This window comes from Mustela nivalis, assembly GCF_964662115.1.
Source record: "Mustela nivalis genome assembly, chromosome: 9".
In the NCBI taxonomy this organism is placed as follows: domain Eukaryota; kingdom Metazoa; phylum Chordata; class Mammalia; order Carnivora; family Mustelidae; genus Mustela; species Mustela nivalis.
Genome location: NC_139028.1, coordinates 8924079 through 8936099, shown reverse-complemented (window position 1 = coordinate 8936099; position 12021 = coordinate 8924079). Strand labels below are relative to the sequence as shown.

The following is a 12021-nucleotide window of genomic DNA, read 5'->3' as shown; positions in this document are numbered from 1 at the left end:
TGCATCCACTCCGCAGTGAAGGAGCATGCTCTCCCCCTCCCCACAGCCCGTTCCCGCCACCCACCCAGCCTCCTTCGAGCAAACATGTTCTGCACATTCTGCAGACCACACCACCCATGCCACCTTGCAGGCGCCCCAAGACGCCGCCAACCGCTCCACAGCTCAGCCATGCCAGCTGCAGGGAGTGCCGTAGGGCTGTCCACGCAGCAGGCTGTCTTTCCACTAAACCATGAATGCTGCGAGTGTGGGACACACATTCTATTCGACGGTTTACCTCCGAGCCGAGCACTGTGCCTGGCAGAGCCTGGAACGCAGTAAGTACGTGCTAGAGACAGGCCGATCTTACCAGCAAACAGCTTTTTGAGGTGAGACTGAATCACTGACGGGCTGGTCGACTGGCCCAGCACCTCCAGCAGGTCATCGTCGCCGAGGAAGTAAAACCTGGGGAACACTGAGCGCTTCTCCTGACACAAACACAAACGAGAGTAAGAGCCTTATCTTTTCAATGAGTCGTACAAAAAAGGACTTCATAATTTATCATAGAAGTCTAATTTAAAAAAACATGCCTCCAAAAACTCATTTAATGATTTCTGACATCGCTGAAGCTGATCAAGTATCGTCAGCAGACAATTTCTGATTCCCGCGTGAGTCGTTAATGTTGTGACCCTACTGTCTTTCTTGATGTCAGCCATTATTGACCTGCAGAGAAAAGACAGTTATTTTTACCTTTACTTGAGCAGTTTTTGGCTGGAAGAGAAATACTGAGACATTTATTTTTTGCCTGCATATAACAAACTAGAGGCAACACTATCATAACAGCAAAACATCACTACACTTCTAAAAAATCATGCTAAAAATTAAGAATAGCCCATTACTGTTTTTAAATACTTAGGTTTTTCTTTTTTCTTTATTTTTTTATTTTTTAGGTTTTTCTTTTTTAAAGCAAACAGAGAATGGCACGGGAGAGGCTGCAGGAGGGGACGTGGAGCAGACCGGACTTCATCCTCGGAGCGGTGGGAAAGCAAAGCAGCCACGAGCCTGGCCTCGCCCCAGAACACTGGCTGCTGTGCGAGTGGCTTCCTGGGAAGACGAGCATGGGCCCCAGGCTGGGCAGCGGCGCAAGCAAGTGACAACTGTACCTCAGAGTAGAGGCAAGAAAGGACAGACAGAAGAGACAGACTCAAACAGAGCAAGCAGGTCAGAGTGCACGAATCTGGTAGCTTCATGGAGCTGGAGGTGCCTGGGGAGGTCCAACACCCGCCAGGCTGCCGCTGTGAGCAGCAAGCCGGGTGGCACCAGCCGTGGAGGCAGGGATGGGGAAGAAGAGCACAGATTTGCGTGAGGCACGGACGGGGACTGTGGCTTTTATGTGCCGGGTGTGTCTCGTCTATCTGGAGCTTGGAAGAGAAAGATGGGCTCCATAAAGCCATGGAGGGGCCACAGCGGGCGGGAGAGAACGGGGGGTGCCCAGGAGCGCCCACAAAGTGCGCGGAGGGAAGCAGTGGGGGCACCCACACCTCCATGCAGAGAAAGGCCTGAGTGCGGGAGTCTGAGGGGACCCTGACAGATGAACAGAACACAGGAGGACGGTCTCCCCAAAGCCACGGGAGGAGACTTCCAGCCAGAGGTGGTCGCCTCTCTAAATACTGGTCAGAGAGGAAGCAACACGAGGCGTGCACAATGCCCATCGTATTCCAGCGGGAACAGAATGGATGACCTCAGTCACCACAGTACTGATGGGGAGACATCAGCACCACACCCGGTACCCTGACACTCCAGGGACAGTGTTGTCACTACCAAGCTGTGCGGGAGGGACCGCGATCAAGAAGTAAAAACAGCTCCTTCGAGGGATCCAGTGGAGGAAGAGGCGGGAGTCGCCGACGACGCTCATAATGTAAAGGCACTCACTTGCGCTAAGCGCCTGGTGATGTGGGAGAAAACGCTGCCGCCCGAGTCGAGCTCCTACATGGCTTTACCCTTACCTGAAGTCCTCATCAACTCTGTTGAAGCGTGTCTGCTCTTTGGGCAATGCTCCACGGCCGAAGATGGGTTCCAGATACACCCACTTCCTCTGAATGTGGTTCAAATTCTGTAGGTATTCATCCAATTCTGCCAGTTTTCTCTCCCAAATTGACACTTTATCTTCAAATCCTTTATAATAAGGAGAATCCTTTAAGGATTGAAGAAGGCACCTGTTATCTCCAACTTGATTTACTATGTCTTTCCAGTCTTTAATTAGCTTGATAGTTCGACTTTGGCTGTCTTCATAATCAATCAAGGTAAACACTGCTCCAACTCCCCAGAGATCAAGTTCACGTAAAGCTTCTCTAATTGTAACTTCACCTTGTGCCCGACTATTTAAGTCCTAATTAACAAAAAATATCCATATTTATTATTTCAACATTAATTACCATACACATAATCATAAAACATTTCATAAGAAGCTATATTTTTATTTGGTTTTTCACAATAAAGCAAGTAATAATAATAATAAATGAATATATTTTACATGCAATCCAAAAGAATCACTAATGTATCAAGAGAGATCAGACACTAAGTACCCAGGTTCACATGGTCAAAGTATACACAAGGTTCTGCTATGGTGGGAGGTTGGGGTACCAGGTGGTGGGTATTATAGAGGGCACAGATTGCATGGAGCACTGGGTGTGGTGAAAAAATAATGAATACTATTATGCTGAAAATAAAAAATAAATAAAAATAAATAAAAAAGAGATCAGACACTAAGTATCCAGGTTCACATGGTCAAAGTATACACAAGGTTCTGCTATAGGCTTCTTATTTTAAAAAGAGAAAAAATTCAAGAATTCTTGAAAAGTCTGTCTTTGGGCACCTGGGTGGCTCAGTAGGGTGTGTGTCCAACTCCTGATTTTGGCTCAGGTCATGATTTCAGTGTCATGAGATCGAGTCCCAGATTAGAATCTGTGCTGCACATGGGGTCTGCTTAAAATTCTCTCTCTCCCTCTCCCCCCACCCCTTGCTACCACCCTCTCTCAAAAAAAACCAAAACCAACCAAGAAAAACCAAAAACAACCAAAAAGAAAAAGAAAAAAAAACAATAAACCTAACATATTTAAAATTTTGCAGACTAATTAACAATCTTACAGTAATTTAAGTTCTGATACACCTCAAGTGATTAATTACCACCTTCTATAGACATCATGCTTTATAACCTCACAATTATTTAATAAGTTCCAAGATTATGAACAAACACAAAGGTATACATATTAAGTAGAAAATATGACAATTCAACAGTAAGAATACTTTTATTTGGGGGACGCCTAGGTGGCTCAGTGGGTAAGCATCTGACTCTTGGTTTCAGTTCGGGTCAAGATCTCAGGGTTGTGACACGGAGCCCCATGTCACGGTCTCCATGCTCAGCAGACGGTCTGCTTGGGATTCTCTCCCTCTGCCTCCACCCCACTCCAGTGTGTTCACGCACTCTCTTTCTCTCTCTCTTGCTCTCAAATAAATAAATAAAATCTTTGGGGCGCCTGGGTGGCTCAGTGGGTTAAGCCGCTGCCTTCGGCTCAGGTCATGATCTCAGGGTCCTGGGATCAAGTCCCACATCGGGCTCTCTGCTCAGCAGGGAGCCTGCTTCCCTTCCTTTCTCTCTGCCTGCCTCTCTGCCTACTTGTGATCTCTCTCTGTCAAATAAATAAATAAAAATCTTAAAAAAATAAAAATAAAATAAAATAAAATCTTTAAAAGAGAATGAGTTCTTTTATCTTTACATTGAATGGGCAGAACGCAACACAGAAAGTCTGCAACTAATGTTAGAATTGAGAACTGTGCACGTTTTACTTTTACCTCAGACTTTTTCTAAACCTGATTAGCAAATTGGTTCTTGGTTTTGTTCTCTGGAACTTAACATCCCTTTGCTTCCATTTACAATATATCCCATGATTTTAAATGTATTTTATGTAAAATGATTTGAATTTGTTTTTTGATGAAAGCTGACTCCCTTCTTAAACTAAGACATTTCTTTTCATATTTTTTCTCTCTCTGAAGAAAGAGGTTTATAATGCTTCTACACCCCCTACAGATTCAGATGCATTACTAAAAAAAGAAGAATGGAATAGGAGAACACTGTCACCATAGTAAGAGAAAATATATTTAACTTGCTATTTAAATAAAATACAAAGCAAAACCAAATATTAACAAAAGTAATATTTTTTTGAGATATTTATAAAAGTGAATCCTACTTTAAGGTCTGAAGCTTTGGCAACAATCATATCAGCTACTCTGAGGAGATCACCAAACAGTAACTTCTCCAGGCTCGTCCCCCGAGGAAGACCAAGTAGACGAAAAAGGTCAAGCCAATGATCTGGAGAAAGATGCTCCCCTCTCACATATTTCAAAATAGGTATTACAGTCTGTGAAAAAAATATATACACACATGAACACAGATTATCTAAATGCAAATTGTTATTTCCTTTTACGATTAGCTACAAAATTTTTAATTACTGTTCTCTTATTTAATAATCTTGAAATCATATTCTCAAACAGAATTGTACAAAACTTTTTATTAAACCCTACTGTGGAGGGGCGCCTGGGTGGCTCAGTGGGTTAAGCCGCTGCCTTCGGCTCAGGTCATGATCTCAGGGTCCTGGGATCGAGTCTCGCATCGGGCTCTCTGCTCAGCGGGGAGCCTGCTTCCTCCTCTCTCTCTGTGCCTGCCTCTCTGCCTACTTGTATCTCTCTCTGTCAAATAAATAAACAAAATCTTTAAAAAAAAAAAAATAAATAAATAAATAAATAAAAATAAATAAACCCTACTGTGGATACATGTAAATATCCCTTTGTAGTTTGATATATTTTAAAACATGACCTAAAATGTTGCTATTTTTTTTATTTAGAATACGACCCATATCCTAAATTGTACTAGAAGGTATCGACACTCTAATTTATAACTTGAAGCATAAGTTTCTTAGTTAAAACTTTTCAAAAGTGTAGGTGAAACATCAGTAATGTTTGTGGTTTACTCTATACTTGCTACTTTCTTCATGTGATGGAATCATGGACACCAGAAGCTGGAATCCCCACTCTCTCGGTGGCATGGTGACCTGTGTTACCCTGGACAGCGGCAGGAGTACCAGGGCCTTACTCTGTATCTGTCGACTTCCGACTGCAGCTTCACTGTCATGGCGGAATGTTCTTCCACTTTCCGTAACCTGTCATGCCAAGTCATCAGGAACTCCTCCAACAGATAGGTCTTCGTCCTGGAAAACACCACGACACCTTAAAATGCACTTCCCCAAACACACTACCACATGACAAAAATCTCAGTAGAGCCTATGGACCCCACCGGAACGTGATCCAGTCCTCGCTGGCCATGTCCTGAAGCCCCCGCTGAAACTCTTCATACAGCGCCCAAACCTGCGCACAGCTCTCAATGTCCTTGGAGACGCTGTGCGCCAGGGAGAAGTTGGGCTCTTCTAGTCCAAAATGATGGCAGTCATCACTATAGAAACAAAGGGTGAAACACCATTACATCCTTAAAAACTGTTCCGATCATTGTTACTGAACCACCTTCCCTGTGTGTGTGTGTGTGTACACGCCCACAGGTCCGATTGTGAGACAATGGGTGACTACATGAGAATTTCATTCTAACTGCTTAAGCATAACCTCTTCTAAATTCAGTAATGTTCGTTTTTCTAAAGGACTCTAAATGCAGTCAGTAACACACATAAATATATTTATGTACAACATATATGTCATAAAAATAGAAATATTCAGAATTATATCTATTCATGGATTAACTGAGAAGAGATTAATATTAATATCCAAGAGTTAGATTCTAGAATAGAAGACATCCTTTTAGAGAAAAGGTAGAATGCCATTTAGTAAGCGTGTACTAAATCCTTCACTATCCCTGGAAGACAATCATCTTACCAATCGATGCATATGCCTAAACAGAGACCAAACCTAAAATAACACTTAAACTTAATACCTTGCAGGTGCCTAGGTGGCTCAGTGGGTTAAGTGTCTGCCTTTGGCTCAGGTCATGATCCGAGGGTCCCGGGATGGAGCCCCGCTTTGGGCTCCCTATTCAGCAGGGAGCCTGTTTCTCCCTCTCCCCCTGCCCTTCCCCCGGTCCCTCACTGATCCTATGTGTGCTCTCTCTCTCGCTCAGCTCTCTCTCTCAAATAAATAAAATCTTTAAAATAAAATAAAATACACCTAATATCTTATATTATTATAACACAAAACAATTTTTTTCATGGAATTGTCCTATTTTGCTAGGTTCATTTTTTTTTTCTCAGAGTCTCTGAAAGCAACTTTCCATTAATTTCATATATTCCATTTTTAAATACAATGAAACCACAAAAAGCAAGGGCTCCATCTCCGGAATTTAACTTTTAAGTCAGTTTAGTTATCTGTTCTACTTCTAAACCTAAACAGAAATTTGCTTTTCTTTTTCTCTCCTGACAGAATGCAGCCACGACTCCTGGCGTGGGCCCTTCTTAGTTTTCTTTAAAACTGCAGAATTATATGAAGAAAAACATTAAGATAAACAGACATAAGAACATCTGCAAATACAAACCAAAACAACTACTATCAATTTTAAAGAAAAAACATACACCAGCTTTTTCCTTATGACCTCAAGATCATCAAACTCAATTTTCTTCTCTTTTATTGATTTGGCACTTATATCAAGAGCATTTTGCTGGCCGGTTTCAATAATATCATCACCAGGCTTTAGTTGGTCCCAACGAGCTTTAAATTTTTCTAATTCTTGATAATAGATCTGAAGACGTGACTTCACATTTCCTTTCATTACTTCAATCTGTAAGAGTCAAGAGTTTAAATAATTCAATTCAGAGTAAAATCTCGCTTTCCTTTCACATTTTATTTCCAACATTTTTTATTTAGAGGTGAAAAAAACATCAATACCAATTTCTCAACAGATTGTTTTCAATTACTAATTTCAAGTACAGTAAAATTTTGATTTCAAAATTAGACCATAAATTAGAGCACAAACATTCAGTACTTAGAGGTAAACTGCAAGCATCATCATTAAAACATCACTCACACTATTAGCAGCTGCCACCACAGCTCTCCGCGCAGACGGAGTAATCAAAGAATGCCTAGCACTAGAGCTGTCCCACCCAAGCATTCAGCTGCTTCACGACAGGGTGTCCCCGTCTCCCAGCCAAAGAGTAAAGTTCAGTCAACAGGACGGAAGTACGACAGACATGTATAACTACCAGGCTGTCCCTCAACAGACGCCGTACATAGTGGCAAACAAATCCACTCCTAAGAAAAACTGGGAATAATAAATGACATACACTCTTTGTATGGTAGGAAGCGAAGGGAAAACAGTGGGAAGTGTTTTGCTACATGGAAGTACTGAGCAGGCCAAGTTCATCATTAATATAAAATTCTCATCTAACCTGAACTGTAATGGAATAAAGTGAGAGATCTTTTTTTTTTTTTTTTTTAAGATTTTATTTATTTATTTGACGGACAGAGATCACAAGTAGGCAGACAGGCAGGCAAAGAGGAGGAAGCAGGCTCCCCGCTGCGCAGGGAGCCCAATGCGGGGCTCGATCCCAGGACCCTGAGATCATGACCTGAGCCAAAGGCAGAGGCTTCAACCCACTGAGCCACCCAGGCACCCCTAAAGTGAGAGATCTTAAGTGAGCAAAAAATCAAGTTTCCATTTTAAGAAAATGACTAAAGTGTTCTTACCTGATCTTTAATCATAAGTTGGTGACTTTCCATCATCAACTCAAATTTATCCCACTTAGCTTTCAGATTGCTAATTGTTTCCAAACCTCCTCCTGCCACAGTCCGTAAAAGTCTGTTTTTATCTTCAGCTTCTTGGAATAAGGGCAAAATCTAAAGGTTGAAGAAATAATACATAAAAAAACCAAAAAACCATTTTATCAAATTCCTTAAGGCTCATTTATTCTAATTTGTTCCATGACTTGCTTTTTAAAATCAAGATTTCTGCTTTGAAATGACTTGTTAAATTCCTGGATATGAAGCTCCTAATACTTCCTTATTATTATATGCAAACTCAGCTAAGGCCCTCTAACAGGAGAGTTAAAAAGGATCCTAAAGTTGCCCCTATAGACTGAATGACACCATGAATTCATAAACACAATGCTACAGCAGGATTCAAGGTGAAGTTCTGATTATACCAGTTCCATTCATAAGAAAATGCTTAAAAGGGCTTCTAAAAGAACAAAGATTAGGATTATCTAAGAACATAAATAAGCTATTCTACTCAACAGAGAGGGAAAGTCATGAATAAGGTCCTTAAGAAACGGACAACTAGGGGTGCCTGGGTGGCTCAGTTAGTTAAGTGATGGCCTTCGGCTCAGGTCATGATCCTGGACTCCCAGGATCGAGACCTGCATCGGGCTCCCTGCTCTGCAGGGAGTCTGCTTCTCCCTCTGACTCTTTTCCCCATTCATGCTCTCTCTTCTCATTCTCTCTCTCTCTCTCAAATAAATAAAAAATAAAATCTTTGAAAAAAATAAAAAAGAAAAGGGCGAATAAACTCATGGAAGTGAGCCACTGTGCATGAGGACACTCAGCAGGAGAAGAGAAAGAAGGCAGGCTCTCATTTCTCACACGTGAGGAGGACTTAGAGGAGCCCGAAAAGACATGACGACAGTCTCCTAGTCAGCCTGCCCCGACTCCTCTTTCCAAGCCACATGGCAACAGAGAGACCTCAAAACACGACTCGGTAACACCCTGCCGCACGCTGCCCGGCAGACTCCCCAGCCTCGACGGGATGGACCCTGAGGTCCTCACTGGCTCCCGTGCCAGAGATCCTGTCTAGGTCTTCCTGCCTCACCCGCTACCCTCGCGTGGGACATCCATGTCTCCTCTTCCTGTTTTTGTGCCTTCCCTCCCATTTCATTTTCATTCTCCTCTGCACCTCCTCTTACACTTCAACTCTAAATTCTGGAATATTCTACCCTGCTCCCACAGCGTCTGTTGTCTGCTATCAGCCAGGTGGTCTAGTCAATCTCATGGCTTCGCATTTCATGCATGTAAAGATGGCGTTCAAGTTTTCATCTCCAGTCGTACTCTTAAGTTCCACATTCCTCATTCAATTTCCATCAGACACCACAGCCCCCACCGCCTCTGATATCCCAACACCCTCCTCCTCCAGTCATTCCCATTGGCAGAAAATGGTACCAGCAGCTTCCCAGCCGCTCAGCCAAAGCTCTAGGACACACTCATTCCTCTTTCTGTGAACCAACCCCCTGTGTTACAACAAGAAGGGATATTATTTCACTTACCTCTGAACTATCTTAATAATTTTAAGTCTATTTCACAGGAGGGACACATAAACGTTTGTTTCCTGATCTGAATTATTTCTCTTCTTCTAAACAGTTACAATCAACCATAATGGAACCACTCCGTATGTGAGTGTGTGTGTTGTGTGTAAGTATTCCTAATTCAGCTCTAACTTCACTCTCCAGCATCCTAAAGTTACAACCCTGGAAGTAACAGCATGAATTATTTTAGTCTCATTCTACCATGGCACCTCATAAAACAGACTGTGAATACTCCTGAAACAGTAATAAATGTGACTGTTACTGTGTCACGGCACCAGGGTAACAGCAAGAGTTGCACCATGAGCGGCCAGCTGGGCCGGCTTACGCACACTCCCTACAATTCTGAACTTCTGCGGTCTTCCTAAAGAGTCACATAAGATTGCCTAACTGAAACATCTCCTGCGTGCTACGAAGAAGTCGGTAACTTTACTTTGCGATTCTCACCTCTGGTTTCCGTTCCTGCAGCCTACTGTATTGTAAATTTGCATCACCGATCTCCTCCACAGACTGGGGCGTAACTGCTAACACTTCCATGGCCTCAGTGACAAATGTATCAATTTCATGTAGGTGAGCTGAATAGGGGACATGGACAGAGAATGCTATCATCACCAAAATTACTCCGTTTCACCATTTTGAAATCAGTGTTAGAAGTGATCACTACATAGCATACATTAAAACTTAAATTTTCATTTGCTCAAACAACAAAACTTTAAAATACAGAATAAGCAAAAAAAAAATTTCTTGTCATGAAAGTTTAGTTGTTTCACATTATACCTCTAAATTTTGAGAAAGATAAAATGTACTCATTATTAGTAAATTATACTCAAACTTAGTAACCTTTCCAGTCTTCTAGATAATATGTCAGAATATCTCAGTTTAATCGAAAAAGAAACAATGTGGTATTTTGGAAAACAGTGGTAATTTGAAGAGATAAGAAGAAATACATTCATGGGGCGCCTGGGTGGCTCAGTGGGTTAAAGCCTCTGCTTTCAGCTCAGGTCATGATCCCAGGGTCCTGGAATCGAGTCCCGCATCAGGCTCTCTGCTCAGCAGGGAGCCTGCTTTCCTTCCTCTCTCTCAGCTTGCCTCTCTGCCTACTTGTGATCTCTGTCTGTCAAATAAATTAAAAAAGAAAAAAAAAAAAAAGAAAAAGAAATACATTCTAGCAGCATTATCTACCTCTGTCAGGAACATATACAACAAACTAAGAGTAGCTCATACTACAAATAGTAAAAACACCCTTCATTTTTTGAGCTTGAACAGTTGGATATGGACTTTCCTATGTTATTAAAATTATCATTTTAAGCACACTTCATTTCATAATACTTTCTAGGTTGGCTGATTTTAATCATCATTGGGATTCACACTTCCTAACTACCAAAATACATGCCTTTATGTATAAAATTAAGTTAAAATAAAAAGTAAAAAGTGTCTTTACCCTGGATGGACTTCTTCAAAGAAAGAACAAGCATATCAAACAGCTTCTGGATGAGATCATCAATCACGGTCTTCACAGGGTTACAATTAATATTTAAGCAATCCACCTTGACCGCACTGCAAAATGCCAACAGACATGCATGCCATGAGAAACGCTTACTAGAGAAGAGTCTCGCTATAATGATTTTACATAATACCTTTCAAAATATAAATCAGAAAGTATTATCGTGATCTTTAAGCACAGTTAGATTTCATTTAGTAAAAATGCTTTCCACGTACTATTACAAAGTTTTAACACATGTAAACAATGATTTTGTTACAATACTACAGTTTTTTAGTCTCACATGAATATATTTAAATATCGACAAGCCCTTTACTTGTCACGGCATGTAATGTACTTATTCGAATATTTATAACATGAATTCCCAATTCTGCAAAGTGCATACAATAAGGATAAGGAAAAGAAAACAAAGACAGAAGGGGGAATATAGATTATTAAGGCCCTAAGACAATAAAACATTAAGATATCATTTTATACCTATCATATCAACAAAAATGTAATGAATTGTTAATTCATATCTTCAACTGTATGGCGCAACAGAACCCTCAGAACTGCTGGTCAGAGTATAAAACCGTGCGACTTCTGTGAGGGGCAATTCAGCCAGATCTATCAAGCAATTTTAAAATAGGCATATTGTTTACCTTATTAACTTCACCTTTAGAATTTATCCTAAGGAAAATTCCAGAGCGGACTCTAAAGTTTATACACAAGTATCTACTTCCAAGCATCAATTATAATAGTGAAAAATAATTAAAAAGTTAAATACAAAAATGGCTAAATTATTATATATCCATACAATTAAAAATCAAGTTTTTTGAGGACTAGGTAATAACAAGACTAATCAATCAATCAATTAATTAATTAATTATTATGACTTACCTTAATTTGAGTTTAATTTTTATTTAAACTTAAGTTTAATTTAAATAATTATTTATTATTAATCAGGAATATATTATATTATTTATTTAGTGTTAAATAACAGCATACAGTGTAATTCAAATTTTTAAGTATACGTACTAATATTTCCAAAACATCAAATATTAAGAGCAATTTCTATATTTTAAAAAATTTATACAACAAATGTGCTGTTTTAATGATCGGAAAAAGGACATTCACTTTTAAGAACACTAACTGCACAGTATCCTTAAGGCAATTTGAAATGTTCTGAGTAAACAGAAGTTGAACCAGACTTGTTCCTCTGAA

The 12021-nt window shown here is 40.5% G+C and overlaps 1 protein-coding gene across 6 annotated transcripts in view; it reads right to left on the bottom strand.

Moving 5' to 3' along the window:
* The window catches only part of DYNC2H1 (dynein cytoplasmic 2 heavy chain 1), a 670805-nt gene that overhangs the window by 221486 nt on the left and 437298 nt on the right, over positions 1-12021 (bottom strand). For all 6 annotated transcript variants that reach the window (XM_082683959.1, XM_082683958.1, XM_082683962.1 and 3 more), the window contains 10 exons: positions 10759-10874; positions 9765-9892; positions 7714-7863; positions 6603-6808; positions 5327-5482; positions 5126-5240; positions 4224-4394; positions 1983-2365; positions 567-699; positions 347-464 (listed from right to left, as the gene is read on the bottom strand). In XM_082683959.1, coding sequence (XP_082540085.1) covers positions 347-464; positions 567-699; positions 1983-2365; positions 4224-4394; positions 5126-5240; positions 5327-5482; positions 6603-6808; positions 7714-7863; positions 9765-9892; positions 10759-10874 — 1676 coding nt within the window. The remainder of the gene's footprint in view (positions 1-346; positions 465-566; positions 700-1982; positions 2366-4223; positions 4395-5125; positions 5241-5326; positions 5483-6602; positions 6809-7713; positions 7864-9764; positions 9893-10758; positions 10875-12021) is intronic.